At 30.8% G+C, this 22,406-nt stretch overlaps 2 protein-coding genes across 2 annotated transcripts; one reads left to right on the forward strand and one right to left on the reverse strand.

The window, feature by feature from the left end:
* The first annotated feature begins 12,532 nt into the window (after positions 1–12,532).
* LOC8269397 (uncharacterized acetyltransferase At3g50280) lies at positions 12,533–14,683 on the forward strand. The gene has a single exon (XM_002531309.4). The coding sequence runs from the start codon at positions 12,620–12,622 to the stop codon at positions 14,129–14,131; it is 1,512 nt and encodes a 503-aa protein (XP_002531355.2). The 5' UTR covers positions 12,533–12,619; the 3' UTR covers positions 14,132–14,683.
* A 1,171-nt stretch (positions 14,684–15,854) lies between these two features.
* Positions 15,855–21,629, reverse strand: LOC8269396 (sulfoquinovosyl transferase SQD2). The gene is made up of 11 exons (XM_015726704.3): positions 20,944–21,629; positions 19,267–19,333; positions 18,696–18,766; positions 18,328–18,445; positions 18,172–18,245; positions 17,987–18,042; positions 17,806–17,889; positions 17,495–17,582; positions 17,331–17,408; positions 16,791–16,847; positions 15,855–16,646 (listed from the first exon to the last, which is right to left on the reverse strand). Exons 1-11 carry the CDS (start codon positions 21,315–21,317, stop codon positions 16,151–16,153), a joined length of 1,563 nt encoding a protein of 520 aa, XP_015582190.1. The 5' UTR covers positions 21,318–21,629; the 3' UTR covers positions 15,855–16,150.
* Between the last annotated feature and the right edge of the window lie 777 nt (positions 21,630–22,406).

The raw sequence follows: 22,406 nt of genomic DNA on the forward strand, positions 1-22,406 counted from the left end.
AATGAGAGAAAGGTGTAAAAATGAAGCATATCCATAGAAAGAAAAGAACATTTATAATACGTAAGGAAGGAATTTGAGCAAAAGAAAAAAGTGGAGAGAAATAAGGCTAGAAAATCAAAAGATTAAGAAAGTGGCCAAGGAAGTTACATTGTCAATATGTGTAAAATAGAAAAGCAATAATACATATTCTCAAGGTAGGGAATTAATTGAGGACTAAGCCAATAATGAAGAATACGTTTGAGTATCTCTCAAGCCATGAAAATATATAAATAGACAAGAACTCCCTAGTGAGAAAATTTCAACCAATCAATCAAACAAAACAGATCTAGAATCTATAAACTTTATCATTTATCCTTAGATTAGAAAACTATCAATAGATTAGATAATAATTATTAGTTTAGAAAAGTAAGTCTCAGCATAACTAAGCAATTCTCAGCTTTAATTTACAATACATTCAAAACTCTCAAGTGTTCCTCGATATTTAATTATATATGTAAGGCAATTATATTATGCAGATAAATTTCTAAAGCTTTCTAGTTATTGTTTCAGTTTATATTTATTGCATCTTGTTTCTTAGCTTATATTTTCATCACCGCTCTCAGCTTACATAATTTAGCTTATAGCTTTATTTTCTAAATTCAATTTTACATCTTTAGTTTATAATTATATGTCCATAACTTAATTTTATATTTTTAGCTTAACTTTTAGCTTATTAATTAATTTTTGTTGTATATAGTAAAACTGCATCAGCTTGGCTAAGAGCCTAAGGTAATTTAGGTCTCTTTCTTACATGCACAATAATCTAAATTAAAAATTAAATAGTTACGCATTTTATATTTATTACATCCATAATAATTATTTGAAGTAATTAACTTTTGAAACGTTCAACAATCCATCAAAGATGAAACCGCCGAATACTGACTAAACACACCGCCAAAAAAAAAGCAAAGGACAGAAAAAAAAAGATTTTTTAAAGTAGTAATAACCCTCTTCGTAGCTAAATAAATAAAAATTAAAAGAAAAAAGTGTGCAAAGTGAGTATTAAAATTAGCAAAGAAAATAATATGTCGTAATTCTGTCACTAATTGTGTCATGAGAGAGGAAATTAAGAAGAAATTTTTTTTATAAAAGTAGCGATATTCACGTTTCCATCACTATTTAATGATGAAAACATGCCTTCCACTGAATGATGACGAAAAGTATTTTCGCTAAGCTTAATTCAAAAATGATACTTATTTTTCACTATAATTTCAGCGACAGAATGTCGTCAAATTTTAGTTGCCAATTCGTTATTATTATGTCTTTAACCTTTAACGTCAAAAATTGATGCTTTATTTAGTAAAAAAAAAAAGTGCCCCATCGTTAATTTTTATTGCTAATTCTTTGTTAATTTCAAAAGTTTTAATAATAATTAATTTTTTATTTTCTCATAATTTTATCTTAAAATAGTGTTATATTTTTTTATCACTAAATCTTTTTCCTTGTATCTCGTAGTGATCACTGGTTGTTGGTTGGTTAGCTCATATTCCTTTGATAGCTTTGTAAATATTATTATTTAGTATCATATGATTCTAATATTATGAAAACTTTATTTATAATAAAAAGTTAAGCTAGACGATGAAATAGAAAAAAAATTCCATAAAATAAAAGAACAATTATAGAAAAATATTTTTCATCACGAGCGTTTCTTCTCAAATTCTTAATTTATACTTTTATTATCTTCCGATCTCAAAATTAAACCATCCAATTCTGATTGTTGCTAATTTTTATGCTTCATTTAGGATCAACAATCGCCAATATGAGTTTGATTCTATTCAAGATATCAAAGTAAGATTTGGCATGAATCTTATATGCTTTTATGTTGTCACTGCAATTGCTGCAGTTTTTCTGTTTTTGCTGATATTGGTACAACACCATTTTGAGCTCTTGTTGGATCGATATCAAAGAAAAGCAAACTCTTTTCATTGCCAAGATTTCAGGCCATTATAACCGTTGCTCCATTTTTTTTTAAATTGTATTTGAAGGACTGGAGAATCTACTTTCTCCGTATGCTCCAGCATTGTATGTTTCAGGCGTCTTCATCTACGGTGCCATCTTAATTTGCAGGTGTTTTGCTGAATATTTAATATCTAACCTGCAACTACTATTCCATTAACAAGTTTTTTATTCAATGGTTTAATTAAATGTAATAAATCAAATGGGTCAGTTCATAACACTGGTGCCATGCGATAATAATTAATCGCCTTTAAAAGGATAGCTAAGGTTGCTTTGATTTCCACTTCCCCACTTCGCTAGTTTCTCATATTTCTCAATTATCTATAATGGGTGCATTTGAAATTCCAAATTAATTTTAAAAAAGTAAATTTAAATTTTTTATTTAATAGATTTATTTTCTTAAAGTTATTTTAGAAAAAATCATCGATTTACCTTTTCTTAAATGATAATTTTTAAAATTTAAAAATATATACTAACAAAAATTAATTCCCACCTCAATGTGAAAGGATGCCAACATATTGTAAACCTTCCATTACTTTGATCCCAAACTCCATTCTTTTATCTGTTTCTAGCAAGTGTCTAACAACAGTTCTTCACTTTTCTATCATCAATCATCACCTCAACTTTTCTTTTCTTTTTTTAAACTGTCACATCACATCTTCATTAACTTTCAAGTTTCAACAACACTCCCCTTTTCAAGAAAAACAGCTCCCATTACCATAAAACTATCAAAAAAACATGCAAATATGGTGTAAACATATATTATAGATTGGTTTTCCTTTTTCTCCTTTACAACTGATTCTTAGGGTTCAAACTCAAATGTTACAATCAAATCTCACAATTGGATTCTGACTAATATTGTAGGCAACACACCGTTATCAACTAACCTAATCCTAAAAATTCAATGATTTTCTTTTTTGAACAATAGTGATCAATGACTTCACCCTCTGAAGTGGAGCATTAATCATGTGGTTTGTATTTGTTTTCCAATCGACAGAAGCAGTTTTATCCCAAAGTGCTTTAATTCCTTTCCCCTACTCTATCCTCAACCCTCTCTCCTACATGCATGTCCTTCCTGAATCTCCTAATCATATGGAAACTGGAAATTACAATAAAATTTAGCTTCTATTTAGATTACTTTAAATTATAATATAATAGTTTTTTTTTCTAGATAAAATTCAGCAATTTAATATTTTATATTATTTCTTGACCATTTTTAAAAAATTTATAACCGCCAAACATATTAAGTTATTTTGGCATAGTAGAGTCAGCTTTTTAGCTCCATTAACTTGGCAAATATATATTAATAATTATCTTTCATGAAAGTAGTTTTTTTATAATGAATTCTTTAATATTTATGCAAATTTTTATATACATTTAATAAATAATAGTAGTACTAAAAAATATATAATATTTAATCTTTTAGAAGAATTTCATAAAATAATAAAATTTAAATAAATATAAAGTCAAATTCAAAATAAACAGCTTTGTTCAACTAAAATTTAGTATTAAAAAAAAACATTCTAGTATAAAATTAATGGTTTTCACTTTTCAAATTATAAACCATATGGAGAGTTTTCTTAATGTAAAAACATGTATTGAAATTTAAACAGAAAAACAATATTAAAATTTAAGCTACAAAGTTAAATTTTAATGTTAGTAACCGTTTCGATTTTTAAATATGAATTAGTTAAATTAGATGTCGGTATTTGTTCCTCAAAACGAAATTAGAGACCAAGTGTAGAGAAATCAATTATGCCATCAAAATCAAGTAAAAATTTGTAATTTTAATCTACAATCAACTATTAATATTATTATTAATTGTTAAAAATCTAAAAGAAATAAGAAAAAACAGAGAAAAACATATCTGAAAGTGAACTATTTTAAGAATTGTGAGCTCTAGTTATTTTTTAAAAACAATTTGAGTAATAATAGTGAATATCTTATATATATGAAAGTAAAGTCTCTAATTTTCTTTCTCTCTCTTCTTTTCAGTTTTTCTATGAAATTTAAGATATTTTCTTGCATTTTAGTGAGTTAATCAATTACAAAAGGCATTTAAATAAGTAAATAAATTTCATTAAGTATAGTTGAATTTTCAATTAGATATTTAATGATTTAAATAGTATTGGTAAGTTATAAATATTTCTATAAATAACATTCAATACTTATAACCATCAATCATTAAATATTTTTTATATTTTTTAAATAGATATTGAATTAATTTAAAAATCACTATTATACTTTTTTTTTTAATTTTTTTTATTACGATCCATCTTAAGATTAAAGTAAAAAAATTTGATTAATCAATTTTTTATTTATGAGTTTAAGAAAATATTAGTTCTAGGTTTTCATTCCCTGTTTCTTTTTAAGAAGAAAAGTGTAGTGAAGATTGATGGAATAATATTGCAAGAAAATTTGAGAAGGAGAAAAATAGATTTTGAAAAGAAAATCGCTTAAAATACTAAGAAAAAATGAAGCAAAATTCTTAAAATTTTGTACATATTTTACTACATACAGAGTCATCTAAAGTACACAAGTCTTTCTATAAAAGTCAATTTTTTTTAAAGAAATGACATTTTGAATATGATTTATTTGTATAGACTTTATAAAAATTATATCTAAATAACCTCTTATTTCTATAAATTTTTAAAATCATTATTGAATACCTATTTACATTTATAAAATCTTTTGTCTTCAAATTCTTAATAAATTAATATATTTTTCCAAAAAATAAAACATATTATCTATTTTTTCAATAAAACCTATTTTGTTTCTCTAAAAAAAACTGTTTATTTTAGTAATTTATAGCAATTCAGTAACCAATTTAGTTAATATCTTTATGATTCTCAAATAATTTTAAGGCGATGAAATATATTTTTATTTAGTAAAATTGCATCTCTAATTCTAATTTAGTTTATCTCTTAATGTCAATAATTATTTTAAGGTAACAAGATTTACTTCAATTTGGTAATATTACATCAATATAATTATTTTTTTATATATAAATACAAGAGAAAGTGAATAGCATAAGCAACATACAAACAAAGAAACATATATGCAGGAGAGAAAACATATAGCATAACTAACATATAGATTAAGATGTCCTTGCTTAAGTTTGTTTTCCTCTTCTCTTTTATACTGATTGACTCTTGTAAGTACTGATCTTTGCTTTCTCTTTTTTTTTTTTGTAGTATTATCAATAATTTGATTTTTAGGTTTGCATGCATTAATTCAAGTATATACATGCACATATTGAAAATAAATTCTAACTAATAAATAATTTGTAAAAATGACCTAGATGGTAGTTTGAAGGTTATGCTGATAGAAGGATATGGTTGCAGATTTGCATGTAGAGATGGAGGCAAGAGGTCCAATAGTCTCCTTCCGATGCAAGACTAATGCACATTGCATAACTAATCATGGATGCTTGCCACCACTTTACCATGCTTCGTGTACTTGTATAAATACTATTTATACTCGTCCCAAGAGAGCTTCTTTAAAAGAAGTTGCTCTTAAAAATCAAGGAGCAATAATGCATTGAAATGGAAGAACAAATATTTTAAGTGTACTCCTTCTGAATAAGATTTGAATGCATATACTAAACTATCATATCCATTTTGTTATATTTTCTTTTCCTCTTGTTTTACCAAATTAGTTGAATTTATTTACTACTGTAATTTGAAATATGCTTACGAGAGATTCTGAATCTTACAAAAAAACTAAATCACAAATATTAAATATAAAAACGTATATTTGTTGACTTTTATCATTTGACTTTATCAAAACTGAGTCATTGAATCTCATCAGTTATTCACATGAATAATTGTGCTAAATTTTTACTTAATAAAGAACTAAAATGAAAATTAATTTTAATGGTATTCATATTTAATTTCACATATATAGAATTTATAGATATATTTTAATTTTTATATTTTATATTTTATTTTATTTTATATTAAATTAGCAATGTAATGTCATTATTTAATCGACGCTCACAACTTGTATACATATATTAAATATTTAACCATAGTTTACTGATAAAAGAAACTGATCTTGTAAATTTACAAGTCTAGATGACTTTATATTAAGAGTATTTATTAATGGCACTAGCATGCTTCCCGTGAAATATTACAGAGCATCTAAATAAACAATTATTTAAAAAATATTGATAATGTATTCTTATTTGATAAAACTAATTGTGTTATAAAGAAAATTATATCATAAGAAAATAATTTTTTTAAATTACTAATTGTAATTCATATCAAATAGTAGTTTTTTTATATATGTTTTCTAAAATTTTATTGATTATAAATATATAAAAATCTTTGACTAATTAATTGCTTATTTAAAAAATATTTAATGATTAATGCTTATGACTATTGAATGGTTATTTATAGAAAAAATTATAACTTATCCAATACCATTTAAATCATTGAATATCTAATTGAAAAATTATCTATACTTAATGAAATCTATTTACTTATTTTAAATATTTTTAATTGGTTAATTCACCAAAATGCAAAAAAAAAAAAAAAAATCTTAAAATTCATAGAAGAATTGAAAAGAAGAGAGATTTGCTTTCATATATATAGATACACTGTGATCTTTGAATTCCATCAAAAGTTTTACTTCTCTTAATCTAATACATTCCCTTTAATATTTTTCTTAAACTAGAAGTTTACAGATCTAAATATTTTTCTTATTTGGCATGATCGATTAGGTCATACTAGATCAACAATGATGCAAGAAATTATTGAAAGTTCTTATGGTTATCAATTGAAGAATCAAAAGGTTCTTCAATCTAATGAATTTTTATGTTCGGCTTGCTCTCAAGGAAAACTAATTATTAGGTATTCACTTAGATTTCTAGAATGTATACAAGGTGATATTTATGGACCAATTCATCTACCATGTGGACCATTTAAATATTTTATGATGTTAATAGATGTATCAACAAGATGGTCACATGTATGTTTATTATCAACTCGAAATCTGGATTTTTTAGATTACTTACTCAAGTAATTCGATTAAGAGTACAGTTTTTAGAATATGCTATTAAGAAAATCCGTCTTGATAATGCTAGTGAATTTACATCTAAGACCTTTAATAATTATTATATGTCAATTGGAATAACAGTTGAACATCCAATAGCTTATGTTCATACTTAAAATGGTCTAGCATAATCTTTTATTAAATGTCTCCAATTAATAGCTAGACTATTGTTTATGAAAATAAACTCCCAATATTTACTTAGAGAAATGCAGTTTTACATGCAACAAATATTATTTGCATCAGGCCAACTAGTTATCATAAATTTTTACCATTACAGTTGGTTTATGGTGAGGAGCCAAATACTTCCTATTTGAGAACTTTTAAATGTTTTGTTTATTTCCTAATTGATCCTCCTATATCACATAAAAATGGGACCTCGGAGAAAATTGAGAATATACGTTGGATATAAATCTCCATCTATAGTTAAAAATCTTGAACCATTAACGAAGAATATTTTTACTGCAAGATTTAATGATTGTGATTTTAATGAGGTTTTGTTTCCTAAGTTGGGGGGAGAAAACAAGCAATTAGAGAAACAAATTACTTGGAATGAGCCATCATTAAATTATCTTGATCCTTATTCGAAATAATGCGAATTAGAAGTTCAAATGATTATTCATTTGCAAAGTATAGCAAACCAATTGCTAGATGTATTTTGTGATCCAAAAAGAGTTATCAAATATCATATATCAACTAAAAATGCTTCAGCTAGAATTGATGTTCCAGTAGGACAACATGTTAATATTGTGCAAATGAGTCTATTACAAGCTAGAAACGTGGTAGCCCACCTGGTTCCAAAGATAAAAATCCAAGCAAGAAAAAAGGAACAAAATAAATCAAGTGACAATTCCAAAATTGATGTTTCTAAAGATTCTATAACAGAAGACATGAATGAAAAAGTAGCCTCAGAAGAGAGCGCTTGAAAATGATGGAAACAATGAGATATCAATCAACTATATTATTTCAGGTAAGAGATGGAACCAAAGTGAATCTATTATTGATAATATATTTGCATATACAGTAGCAAGTGAGGACGTTGAACCTAAGTTTGTCACTGAATGTTAACAAAAAATGATTGATCTAAATGGAAAGATGCAATCGAGGCAGAATTAAAATCATTAGAAAAATATCAAGTCTTTGGGCTTATTATTTTAACACCGGAAGATATTAAGCCAGTAGACTATAAATGGGCTTTTGTGTGTAACCGCAATGAGAAAAATAAAATTGTAAGATACAAAGCACCACTTATAGCACAAGGGTTCTTATAAATACTTGGTAATAGTACCAAGAAACTTATTCTTTAGTTGTTTATACAATTATATTTAGATATTTAATTAGTCTAGTAAGTTTAGAATGACTTCATATGCATCTTACGGATGTCATTACAACTTATTTATATAAATCATTTAATAATGACATTTATATAAAAGTTCCTGAAAGACTAAAAATGCCTGAAGTATGTAGCTCAAAATCATGATAAATATATTCAATAAGCTATAAAAATTCTTGTATGGATTAAAACAATCTGGACTGCATAAGTGAATATCTTTTGAACGAATGATAAACTAACAATTCAATTTGTCCATGTATTTTTATTAAGAAAATAAATTTTAATTTTGTCATAATTGTAGTTTATATAGATGATTTAAATATCATTGGGATTCCTGAAGAGTTGACAAAAATAATAACTTGTTTAAAAAATAATTTAAAATGAAGATTTGGGACGAATAAAATTTTATCTCAGCTGCAGATTGAATATTTATTTGGAGAGATTTTTATTCATCAGTCAACTTATATAGAAAAGATATTAAACATTTTAATCTGGATAAATCTTATGCAATGAGTTCTCTCATGATTGTTAGACACCTAGATATGAAAATTGATATTTTTTGTCTTCGAAAATATAGTTAAGAAATAATTGGTCTAGAAGTACTATATTTTAGTACTATTAGAGCACTAATGTATCTTGCTAATTATACAAGATCTGGTATAACATTTTCTATGAATTTGCTAATAAGATATAGTTTCTCACCAACTCGAAGACATTAGAATGGTGTGAGACAAGTTTTTCGTTATTTACATGGTACATCAAATATGGGCTTATTCTATTCACAAGACTCGATGTCAGGAATAATTGGATATGAAAGTGTTGAAAATTTATCTGATTCACATAGAACTCGATCACAAATGGGTTACTTATTTACATATGGTGGTATTACTATATCTTGGCATTCTACTAAGCAAACTTTAACTGTCACGTCATCTAATCATATGCTGAAATATTGGCAATATATGAAGCTAGTAGATAATGCATGTGGTTGAGAACTATGACCCAACGTATTAAAAAAATATGTGATCTCCCATTTGATAAAAGAAGCCAAACAGTACTATATGAAGATAATGTACAACTCAATGGATGATATATTAAAGGAGATAGAACCAAGCACATTTCACTAAAGTTCTTTTTCATACATGAGCTTCAAAAGCAAGGAGTTTTAGATGTTCATTAAATTCGATCTATTGACAACTTGCCAGGTTTATTTATAAAAACACTCTCTACAACAACATTTAAAAAATTGGTGAATAAAATTGGCATATGCCGATTAAAATACCTTTTCTAGAAGTCATTTTTTCATGAGGGAGAGATTTTGATGCATTGTAAGCTTAGGTTTTGTCCCATTAAATTTTTCATTAAGGTTTTTAACGAGACATTATCACAGCGTAAGCTTCTACATTAATAATATACTCTATTTCTTTCAGTAAGATTTTTTTCCATATGATTTTTTTAGTAAGTATATTCATTGTAATAGACATTCAAAGAGGAGTGTTATGAAAATATTAAAGTGTTTTAGTTATATTGGATGTCTATCACTATGTCAATGGATAAACTTTTTTATGTAAATAGAACTTTATCTCTGTAACTCTTTCCATCTATAAATAGATGCTACAATCAATGAAATAATATACACGCATACATATATACATATACAGAAAGATTACTCTCTTCTCTTTTTATTTTCTTATTCTTAATCTTTATTTTACAATACTCTTTATTCTTCTTATTATTTTTAATTTCACAACATAATTCAAATACAAAATTATTAATTTATTATTTAAAAATTAATATACAATAAATCATTAAAGTTTCAATTATTTAAATTTTTAGAAATAAAGAATAATCATCTAAAACTTAATTATAATAATTATATTTTTATTTGTTACTTTATTAGTTAGCATTGCCTGTATATAGCTCTATGAAAATAATTTACCCAACATGTACATATTTTACGTGGCAAGAGTATCCACAACAATATTCCTTATATATTTCTTTATTAAATTATAAATAATTAATACTCTATTTTAATTTACCTTGAAATGTGTGTATTTTAATAAATTTTTATTTTATTTCATAATTAACTTTTTATTAATAAGATAAAAAAATATTTTTAAAAAAATAAAAAAGAAATAATATAATATACTTAAGATTCACTTAAGAGTATATTTTTTCTTTTTAAGTCATTTTCGAAAAAAAAAAGAAATGAAATACACTGTTTGTTAGAAACTTAATCTTTACATATATTCTTTATAATAAAAATAAATACCAAGTAAGAGTTTGATAGGATAATCTCTAGTAATTGGGATTTGGAACCTAGAAGCCATGTGGTTAGGCCTTGGAACCCTAATTCTTAAAAGAAAATATGGCTATCAAATGATTAGTAAGTCATAGGACGATAATTGAGCGAGTCATGATTCTTAAATTCCACGAGTTAATCATCCACCGACCATGCATTTCTCCTTTTCCATGAGATTGTTGCAGTGCTGAAGAGTCCGGTGTAAAAGCTTTTTCTTTTATTTTCTTTTCTTTTTCTCACTTTTGATGAGTAAAATAGAAAAATTGGAGTAGTTTTATTTTTTTCTTTTTTCATTTTGTTTTTGACTTTGTGCACGTTAATCTCATTTTAGTTAGGATCTGTTTGGGACGATGGTAAAAGAAGAAGAGAAGAAAACAAGTTTCAAAGGCAATTCGAGAATTTGAATCTTTTTGAAAATGTGGAAACCTACTTTCCTTGAAGAACCACACAACCCTGTAGTTAGCGCACATGCTGCATTTGCGTTTAGTGGGATGTTTGGTGTCCCATCAAACTCAACCCAGAAATTCTTTTATTTTATTTTAGACTCTCACTATTTTGCCTAAACTGATCAATTTTCTTTTTACCATATACTCTAATTCTTTTTGTCTTTTGATCTAAAAATATTCACTGTTTGTGATTAAGTAAAGGGGAAAAGAAACTTTGAGTCCATGTAATTTATTGGTAAATTCTTCTTTGTAAAATTAATCATTCTATGTATGAAGTTCCATTTTCTCTTAAAACAAAGAAAAGAAAAAGAATGAGTTGAAGAGATTAAGAAAAAAAAAAAATAGTTCCTTAATCATGGTACTTGAATTGTGATGGATGGACAAAATCGGAACAAATCTCATTTATAAATAGAAGTAAATTTAAGTCAAATGTTTGGGATATTAATCTTATTATGGGATTTGAGGACAAGAGGACAAGAATTTTTTTTTTTTTTCTTTTATATTAACAAGTTAGCCCTTGTTGGTGCAATATTTTACTTTCTGAGATTCTTTAATACCTAATACTCTTGAGTAAGATTTTTGTAGTCCAGTCCTGAAATTAATACCTCTTCAAAATGAATCGAAAAAAATATATATTATTTTTTTCTATTTATATATCAAATTGATATATGATTGATATGATACATTTTTATTAATTTAAATGGTAGAGGGTGTATTAATCATTTAATATAAAAAATGTAAAATATTCATACCATATTATTTTTTTATTAATTACAGTATATATATTAAATTTATATAAAAATTTCTTAAATAGAACATAAAAAAACTATCAGAAGAATTAAACTTCATCCTCGCTAAGAACTTAATTTGTGTACTAAATATAAATAATTAATTTTTAATTCTCAGGATGCAACGTTTTTAGAAATTCACCTATCAAAGTTCTGTTCATTTCCAGAACAAAACCTCGTCCGAGAACTGATATAGAGAAGGATTTCCCGCACTTCTTCAGTTAATTTGCAGTTTTTTGAAACGTATATTTTCTGAAAAATAAAGTGTGTAAATTGATAAGCCGTAATTTCTGTTTATCTTGCAGATTTTAGCACATGACTAGAGTACAATTTAGCGAAGAAAAAACAACGGTTAAGCAAGTGAAGAGTCATATAATGAACCAAGATGAAGGTACTGTTTGGATGGATGTTCCTATGCCTGCCATAATTAGCCAACTCTCATTCTGATTTCTGGTCAAGTCAATACTAATGTATTTCCTGTTACTTCAACATTAGTACATTATTGTAATAAATACTAATGACAATTGCATTTTCCTTTTTTGCTATGACTTTGTCCACGTGTCTCTTTCTGCTTCTCTCTCTCTCTCTCAGCATACATGTTTCTGTTGATGAAAATTCCATAAAAATCAATGGATACAGTGAAACAAGATAAAGTTGTAATGTAATCAACCACCACGAAACTGCCTGTTCTCCTCCTAAGTTCATGAATCCTTCCCGCTCCTATATAAATCCCCACTTACATTTCTCTCTCTCACACACACATACTCATAATATTACTCTCATCTCTCCAAAGAAACTCCAATTAAAAATGCCTTCTTCTTCTGCTACGACTATCGTCTCAAAATGCACCATCTACCCAGACCACCCCCAAGAACCTTCCGTCAAACCCCTAAGACTCTCAGTTTCTGATCTCCCTATGCTCTCTTGCCAATACATCCAGAAGGGTGTTCTTCTCTCTTATCCACCATACTCCTTCGACGACCTCATCACATTCCTCAAGCGCTCTCTCTCCACTGCTCTCTCCTTCTTCCCTGCACTAGCTGGCCGACTGGAGACCGATCCGCATGGCCACGTCAACATAGTCTGCAACTCTGCTGGCATCGACTTTATTCATGCTAAAGCAAGACATGCCTTTTCTAATAACATTCTTTCCCCCCTCCACGACGTTCCTGATTACGTCAAGGGCTTCTTTGCTTTTGATAAAACCCTCAGTTACTCTGGCCATTCTAAGCCGTTGATTGCGGTACAGGTTACAGAGCTAGCTGACTCTGTTTTTATTGGGTGTACTGTGAATCACGCAGTTACTGACGGTACCTCCTTTTGGCATTTCTTTAATACTTTCGCTGAAATCAACAAAGGAGCCAAGAAAATCTCCAAATCTCCAGATTTTAGCCGCAACAATGTTTTTAACTCACCGGCTGTTCTTAAATTCCCCGCCGGTGGTCCGAAAGTCACCTTCTCCGATGACCAACCGTTGCGTGAAAGAATTTTTCACTTCACTAGAGAAGCCATACTTAAGCTGAAATACCGAGCTAATCATGGTAATTTAGTTGAGTTACTGGGCAAGCAAATTAATGACAGTTGGAAAGTCGTTAATAACGGGGAGAGTATCTTAAAACATAACAATAATAACAACATTAACAATAAAACGGCAGAGATTTCGTCGTTTCAATCATTGTGCGCACAGCTATGGAAGTCAGTTACACGTGCGAGGAATCTCTCGCCTCTGAAAACGACAACGTTTCGGATGGCTGTTAACTGCCGACACCGGCTGGAGCCGCGGCTCGACCCTTATTACTTCGGCAACGCGATTCAAAGCATCCCGACCGTTTCTCCGATAGGGGAGTTATTGTCCCGGGATCTGAACTGGGTGGCTGATTTGTTACACCAAAACGTCGTCGCACACGATGATACTACGGTGCGGAAGGGTATAGCGGACTGGGAAAGGGAGCCAAGGTTGTTTCCTCTAGGGAACTTCGATGGGGCATCAATCACGATGGGTAGCTCGCCCAGATTTCCCATGTATGATAACGATTTCGGGTGGGGTCGGCCTTTGGCGATAAGAAGTGGTAGGGCTAATAAGTTTGACGGGAAGATCTCAGCCTTCCCTGGAAGGGAAGGAAACGGGAGCGTTGATTTGGAGGTAGTTTTGGCACCTGAAACAATGGAGGGGCTTTTAAAGGATGAGGAGTTTATGCAGTATGTAAGTTCTTAAGTGTGTGAGCGGACTACACCCTAGCGGAATTGGGGGGGGGGGGGAGTTGAACGAGGTACATGGAAGTTGGAAGCTCACGGTGGGTGTAACTGCTGTAGCATTCCAAATCTTTGATGGTCAAACAAGGTGGTGATGGTCCCAGGTTAAACAGAAAAAAAAAAAAAAAAAAAAAAAAAAAAAAACCAAGATTAATGATTTGGATGGTTGTGATTTATGATTTCCCTTTTCTTTTTTTTTTTTTTTTCTCTCTGAAAGTTAAAAAAAAAAAAATTGATAAGAATTGAACTCCAATATAGATTTATAAAGTAGTATCACCCTTTGCACTGGTTAAAGCACTATGTATATTTTAATGATAAGAGGATAATAGGCAAAACAGCAAACCCACCCACTTGGGGGCTGTTTGGCCAAGTAGCCTGTGCTGTGTTGTGCTATGCTGTGTGTGTGTAATGTAAGACATTGTACATGATGGCAACTTTCTGTTATTTAGACTTTTTCTAAATGCTCAAGCCAAACAGAGCCAATGATTCATAATAGTATATTTGTGCTTTTTAAGTGGCTACTTTTCACTGCTCTGAAGATGACTCTTGATGCATGCATAAACTTCTGCCAAAGCCCAAGGAGAAATTACAACCCCTAAACATCTCTGATAGGAGGTTTGAGGTTTCTAAGCATTATGGCAATCGACAGAAAATCACAGCTGGAGATGATGATGATGATGATGATTTTCCAGAAAGTTAAAAGACAACGAACAAAAAATGTTTTCAAGACCCAACTTCTTGTGAATAATAAGGCTGGTAAACTATAAGGGCTATGAATTTGGGCAAGGCAGCCTGATATTATGCTTTATTATTTCTTTGGTGTTATGTCTTCGTTCTTCCCAAATTAGTGACTGAGAAGATTGAGAAGCAAAATGTGTGGAGTGGGGAGTGCAGAAGGAGGCAAAGGTGCTTTAATTGCTTGGATGGTAGCTTTTAATAACAAGTGTGAAGCATTGGGGTAAAGCATTTGAGTACATGGAATACAGCTGCTTTGTGAAAGCATATTTTGGTAGCTAGTTAGTGTGTTAAGAGTGCTTTGTGGGCCAAGTGAATTATAGTCGGAATATGCTTGAAGTGTTCAGTTTTTAGGGCATTACAAAAAGGTAACAAAAGATAGATTGCATAATTGGAATGTGGTCCATAATGATTACATGTGTTCTATGTTACAGTGCATTCCTTGACTGCTTTGTTTGAATAGCAATGGGGTTCTCACCTGGCAAAGGGAGATTTACTGATTCAATAGAAGGTGGGCGCGCAAGAGTCTGCTATGTACTGTGACAGGATTTGGTGTTTGTTGGTTGCTGCTGCGTATGTAGTCTGAAAGTAGAAGAAACCTGGTAATCTCTTAGTGATCGAATTTATGTAAATTCTGCAGTGTGGGGGCTTAGAGTAGGAGACAAGTAGTCCATTCTTGAAAAATAATTGTAGTCTTGCCTGTGTTAGGGTTGTATTCTAGTTCTTTGGATGCAATAATAGTTTCTGTTAAATAAAGTTCTATGACCAGTACAAGATAATATTCTTAAACAATAAGAGTCATGGTTATTTCTCTGGTTGAAAGCGTTTGCAATGGAGAAGTAATGGCTGTAGTTATGAGTGGTTCAGTTGAGGACAACTGAACGCAGAAGCTTTTATCCTGGACGGTCGGGCTATCCACAGCATGAGAAAAAAAAAATGTACATAATTACTTGATCGTAATCTTTCCTTTCTGATTTCCTAGAAAATATTATTAAAGAAAAAACAGGGTGAAAGAGCATTACAATTAGATTTACATCACACTAAAAACTATCCAAATCAATCATTGCAAACTTGACCATTATGTATGGCCATTAATATACAACAAATGAAAAATGGATGCTTCACAAATAATCAAATCATCCACAACCCTTCGGTGCTCTCTTGAAATCAAGAGCAAGTCCAGAACCACCAACAAACTTCCCTAGGATTCTTTTCCCCATATTCTGCAGTCACCCAGATACATCCATCACCTATAATTAACTTCCGGAGATGGAAAAATGCGTTTTACCAGCCACTGAATAGGTCTCAGAAACTGTGCTCTCTTCTTACGCCAGAACCAAATTGCAGCATTGTATTGTTCGTTGCGTATTTTTCTAGTAGCCGCCCTCCAGTCATACTTCTCCATTTCTTCACGTGCTGCTTTACCCATGGTTTTCCTCAATTCACAGTTGTTTAACAATGGCTCTAATTTGCCCAAGCAGTCATCAAGATCACCAGGATTGAAGAGAAAACCGGTTTTTCCTTCCTGCTCAGGAGGAATTATATCTGGGATTCCCCCAGCACGAGCTCCCACCACAGGAATCCCTGAAGACATAGCCTCCAAAACAACAAGACCTAGTGTTTCAGATTCTGAAGGCATCACAAAGACATCCCCACTGGCATATGCCTGAGAGAGCTCTTCTCCTCCCAACATCCCAGTAAACACAGCAGGCATGCCAGAGAACATCTCCTCCAGCTCCTCTCTGTGAAGAAAGGAATTGAACTTTACAAATTAAAGGGAAATGGTTTTTCCATTACTTCTTTTATATACATGAATAGAAAGCTTTTAATTTTTAACTTTACCAATCATCAACAATTCTACCATTCAAAGAGTAGGAAAACTTTACCTATATGGCCCATCTCCAATAAAGGCAATTCTTGCTCCAGGAAGCCTATCCATGACCCTGTTAAAATACCAGGTAGCACTTTAGTCAAGTATCACCAGGATGCTAATTTTTACAAACATCAGCACGAGAATGCCATGCATTACAAAGAATAGAAGTGCTAGTAGGACTTCAAAATATGGCAGTTAACTCGCAGAGAATGAAAGAGGTAAAAGAAAGAAAATGGGACAATTTCAGATATTACAATATATAAAGTTGATGGCAAAGAGCAGGGTCCTAAAAAATTGCTAATAAGTTCTGCATAGATGCCCAGAAGGATATTTCAAGAATAAATCTCACTAGTTATTGGGAAGATCTTGAAATGCAGCCAACATCAAAAGTTTTCAGACACTATTGAGCACCAAAAGATAATATAAATTGACATCAGAATTTGTATGTCAGCCACACCAGTGCCATTCATCGTTCACTCTCTCAAGAATTTGATTATGATAAATTTAGTGGAAGTATTCAGTTCTTTAACTAAAAATTTTAAAGACTAATTACCTTTTGAGGAAATCCAAACTCTTCTCAACTCCAAGTCGTCCAACATGGACTATTAATGGTTTATCAGGTTCACCATTGCTGTTTACAGCCAAAATACATCACTCAGAAAAACTCTCATCACAAGTAAAACGACTTGGGAACTTATTAGCTGTGACAGGTCTTACCTTAATCGCCATCGCATTTCATGAGAACAGAAACGAGGGTGGAAGCTTTCAGAATCAACACCCTTATTCCAAAGGCGGATCTTATTAGCTGAAATAATAAGCAATGCCAGTAAGTTTTATATACAACAAAGTGGCCACGCAGGGGCAGGCATTTGGATAGAGGGATATTTGTTTGTTACATAGTGCACTAAAAGGCCACAGAAAAGTATCAAAATACATAAATGAAGAGTTTATTGCAAAATGGTATGTACTGATTTTTCTATGAAATGGGGAAGGTGGTAAGTATTTAGGAAGTAGATGCTTATGCTCACCTGCTGTCACCCTAGCTGCTTGGAGATCCTTCCCAATAGCAACAGATGGCACCAGTGTAAGATCAGCAGCTCGATGAAGAAATTCTGATAACAAGGACAAAAGCGTTAATTAGGGGCTCAGAAATCCTAAGCTTTTGATATCTTCCTTGAATTACAGCAAAAGAGTAAAAAGGTCACATACTTATAATCAACCACATTGGTTTCACCAGCCAGCTAAAAGTGTACCTTGGGATGTATCTGAAAATAGAAACAAATATCACTCAGCTATGAAATTTGACATATCCTGAGCAATAGAAATGTGAAGAAGTAGCATAAGCATATTCATGCAAAAACATTATCGAAAAGATCTAGAAGAATCAAACTCACACAGGGACATGAGTGTGATATGACATCACTATGGGGACACACAGTAGTTTGGCAATAATGAGGGCGCCAAAAACCTACAAAAGAGATTGCAACTATCAGCCGTATATTCTGAACTAATTGTTTCCTACTTTTCTTGTCTTTGAATGTGAAATGTACCATTATTCCAGGTGATGATGCATGTATTATGTCGGGCTTGAACCGTGCAACCTCTGAAATTATTCTTGGACTAAGTGCCAGAGAAAGTGGCACCTTCTGGTACCAGGGGCAGGGAAAGCTGTAAAGATGAGAAAATTTAGAGCCATGAAAGAAAATCTTAAAACCAATATCATTGACAAATTGCGACAATATGCTGATAGTCAAAACAAAAGCATGTGTAATAGTCATAACAACATGTGCTAGCACTTATAATAAACACGATGCAACAACACTAAGTTATAAGTACCTTAAGATTTGCATCTATAAAACTTTACTAATTTAAATGATGCTATTGTACAGGAAAAATAGCCTAAGATTAGTATGGCTACCTCCGTGATCCAATCAATTTTGCTCCATAAAATTCCTGAGGTACTCCTTCATGTGTTGTCACGACCATCACCTATGCCATGCATCATTAGAACAATTATTTTCACCGGGAAAGGGAAAGCACTTATTCGAAATAATAACTTCCATCATTAAACAAGCCACCTAGTTGATAGTTACACTGGATATAAAAAATGAAAAATAGAAAGATGAACTGGGCTTTAATCAAAAGCTTTTTCAGGCCAGGCTTATTTTTGAAACATAATGGTTCAAGGGTTTCAACTATGAATTAATGCTGCCAATCTAAGAAAAAAGAAGTAAATAAGCTTCCAAAGAAATTGCCATATTGGAATTCCTACTAGGAGATCCTAGGTATAATTCCAACTGGAATTGGGTGGGGCAGTTTCACTATATGAAGAAGGCTACCCTCCACTATGCGGCAAAAGGCCTCCCAATGAATCAGAAAATGAAAATGCCAACTAAAAATGCTCAAGCTTGAGAAAAAATTGGGATATATTTGGATTGCAAAAATTAAAACTAGTCATAAACACCACTAGTAAAGCATTCTACAATTACCTCATCCCCCATTTCGCGTAAATATCTGATAAAGTTCTGGAAACGATTTTTATACCCTGAGACATATCTGCAATACAAAAGAACAGTTTACATGTACCTATCTCTTACCTTCAACTAACAACAAAAATACACAGTTTTTAAAAATACAAAAAAGCCATCATCACATGTTTGAACTAAAATTCTCAAAAGCAACAAACAAGATCATCCCTCTCAAACTAAATGTTAATGCAGACATCATTTCTTTCTTGAATTTTCAGAGCAAAAAGAAATGGCTAGGTAACACAAAAGTTAAACTGATTCACTATAAGCATACATCCACATATTTCCAAACATAAATGGTTACAAAACAAACTTAAGTACACAACACCAAAAGATCCCACGATCAAAGTTTATTCTCATGTCCCAATTACAGGTTTAGAAGTATTACACGTAATACATTATTTTGTTTAAGGTAGCCTTTGGATTTCTTGAAAGTATGGAAAGAACACTAATACACAGAAGGATGTTATCTGCAACAGTGTAAGCAGAAAGCTTAAAAAAATGAGAAAATTTTAAGCACCTAATGAATTTAGAACAAGTACAGTCCTACAATTAGATAGTCCAGATTGATGCTTAAGCAAATTGACACTACTAAAAAATCAGATTACAAACAGAACAGCCACCTCAAGGAATAGATATAGTTAAAAACTTTAAACCTCCTCAATAAATAAGCACCACGATACAGACAGAGAAGATATAAACCTAACATCTATGAGCCAACAATTTGTGTGCTAAAAGTCATTTCAGACGAATAAATGGGTAACAAAAAATCGAATAAGAGTCAATTCAAAGATACCAACCAACATACATAAAAGATGCGTTACATGACCGAACACACCAGTCAAGCAATCCAAGGGAAATACGAGTTTCACATAACCATAAACATGCTTCCACTTAGTTATAGAACATGTAAAGTGTTCATGACTGCATGGTAATCTTATTGAAGAATTGATCGCAACTGTAGCTCAACTGGTTTGACTGACCAGAATATTTGAATTCCACAATAGAATCAAACTAAAATCCCGTAGAAATGTACGGGAAGATTTGCAAAAGAACTAGAAGGGATCCGAAACTTATTACACATTACTTGATCACAAAGAATCCTCATTGAAGAGCAGCCAAGTGAAGTGACAAAGCAGTAGCTAAAGCCTAAAGCTAACTAAACATATAGGGAAAATTCGAATAGAACCTAAATCCCAGATACAAAACCACATAAATTAAATATGGTTTAAGTTAATAAAGCAAGACTATTTAAACATTTAAGAAACAATCAAGAAAGAATGGCAAGATCCATAATTCACATCATTAAAGGTTGGAGAAGCAAACTAGAAAATTGCATGGCAAGAGCAACTAAAGGTACCTTTTGAGGACCATATAATACCATCCACAACACAAACAATCAAGCTAAGAAGAACTACTTCAAATTTTAGCCCGTGACCGTGAAATTTAACTAACCAAGTACAACAATAATAGCAGAAAAATTAGAGTCGATAGTTGGTCAATAAAACACCCAACATCCCCCTAAAAAGCCAAGAACTGTAAAGATACAAGAAACAGCCAAGCCCTTATCCTTAAAAGATTAACAATAAACAAAACTGATGAAATTAATATAAGAAGGCAAGGAAAAGAAAGACTAACGCAAATGGGGAAGGCTCGACAAAAAGAGCAATGCGGCGAGGCCTAGAATTGGTTTCAGAATCAAGCAAAGGAGGTGGATTCTCCTCTTCTTCTTCCTCCTCCTCTCTAAACTCCCTAATAGTCATGTTATCAGTTTCTTTAACTTTAACAAGTGGGAATCTTTTTAACCTCCCAGATTTTTGTTTGCAAGAAACTATAACGGGTCTTGTTCTAAAAGATGTAAAAGAAACCGAGTTATTGTGAGCCGAAGAACCACAAGAACAATAAGCTGAAGAAGGAGAAGAAGTGGAGGAGAAAAAAGGAGGAGAGAGAGTGGGATTTATAGAGAGAGAATAAGAGGAAGAGGGTGTCATGATGAAAGAGGGGTTAAGCATAATATAGGGTGGGGGAGAGTGAGTGTTAGTTTGATGATTTTGATTAACAGTCTGATGGAGTGTAAAAATGAAAATGGAGAGGGAATTTGTAGCGAAGGAATCTTTAGAGGTACGATAACAATAATGGATATTCTCTCTAAAGTTTGGTCTCACTCTTTTTCTGTAAGGTATCAAAGAAGACCACTTGCGAGGATATGCCTTTTTCCCCCATTGGAGGCTTTCAGGCAGCTATGTATGATGCCTCCTCTCTTCTCCTCTCCTCATTTTTTCTGTTTTTTTTTTTTTTTCTTTTTACATTTCAAAATTTCTACCACTTTTCTTTTTTCTGAAAAAGAATTTTATAATTGTAAATAGAAAATTATAAATCCGCATTGTTCAATTGAGTTGACTCGTACGTATTAGTACATATAGTAGTTATCTTTTTTTATTTGGTGATGAATATTTATCTATTAATAACATGGGTTGAATCATATAAACTTTAAACTTGACTACTTTTATCTAAATTTGAATGGGGATATTCATATCAAACTGGATTTAAAAATATATTTTCTAGGTCTTAAAATATAGATATATAGAGAGCAAAATAGATATAGATCCAATCAAAAATATATACAAATAAAATAAAAAGTTAATTATTTATGTTTATAATTAGGAACTCTTTTTAAAACTACAGTAATATATGGAGTTTAGCCTATTAAAAATTGAAGAATTTTGATTGAAAAAGAAAAATCAAATAATATGGACGGGGATCCCAAGGGTTAAAAAAATTGAGTATAAATTTATAAATTCGAATGAGTATTTCTTTAAGACATAAGGTAAAAATAGTCCTTCAACTAATTGGAGCTATACAATTGAAGTCCTATTTCTTTAAATTCGCTCAATCTATTAACTTCAGTAACTCGGCTGTTATTAGTAAAGTCCAGTGAAATTTTAAATTAATATAGACATGTGGATATAATTTTTTTCTACTTATATATTTAAATATAAATAATTAAAAAAAATTAAATTTTAAAATATATTACCTTTTAAAATAAAAAAATTTAAATCCAATAATAACTGGTTATACCATCACAGTCACTACTTTTCCCC

Source organism: Ricinus communis, chromosome 10 (genome assembly GCF_019578655.1).
Source record: "Ricinus communis isolate WT05 ecotype wild-type chromosome 10, ASM1957865v1, whole genome shotgun sequence".
NCBI classification, from domain to species: domain Eukaryota; kingdom Viridiplantae; phylum Streptophyta; class Magnoliopsida; order Malpighiales; family Euphorbiaceae; genus Ricinus; species Ricinus communis.

Bases quoted from the DNA above. Each gene is read 5' to 3' on its own strand.
- LOC8269396 (XM_015726704.3), bottom strand. From the start codon at position 21,317: ATGCTTAACCCCTCTTTCATCATGACACCCTCTTCCTCTTATTCTCTC. The intron at 18,246-18,327 runs GTACATTTCACA...TCTCTTTTGTAG, and splicing joins CATCATCACCTGGAATAATG to GTTTTTGGCGCCCTCATTAT. The intron at 18,043-18,171 runs GTGAGTTTGATT...TTCTATTTTCAG, and splicing joins TATCACACTCATGTCCCTGT to ATACATCCCAAGGTACACTT.
- LOC8269397 (XM_002531309.4), top strand. From the start codon at position 12,620: ATGAATCCTTCCCGCTCCTATATAAATCCCCACTTACATTTCTCTCTC.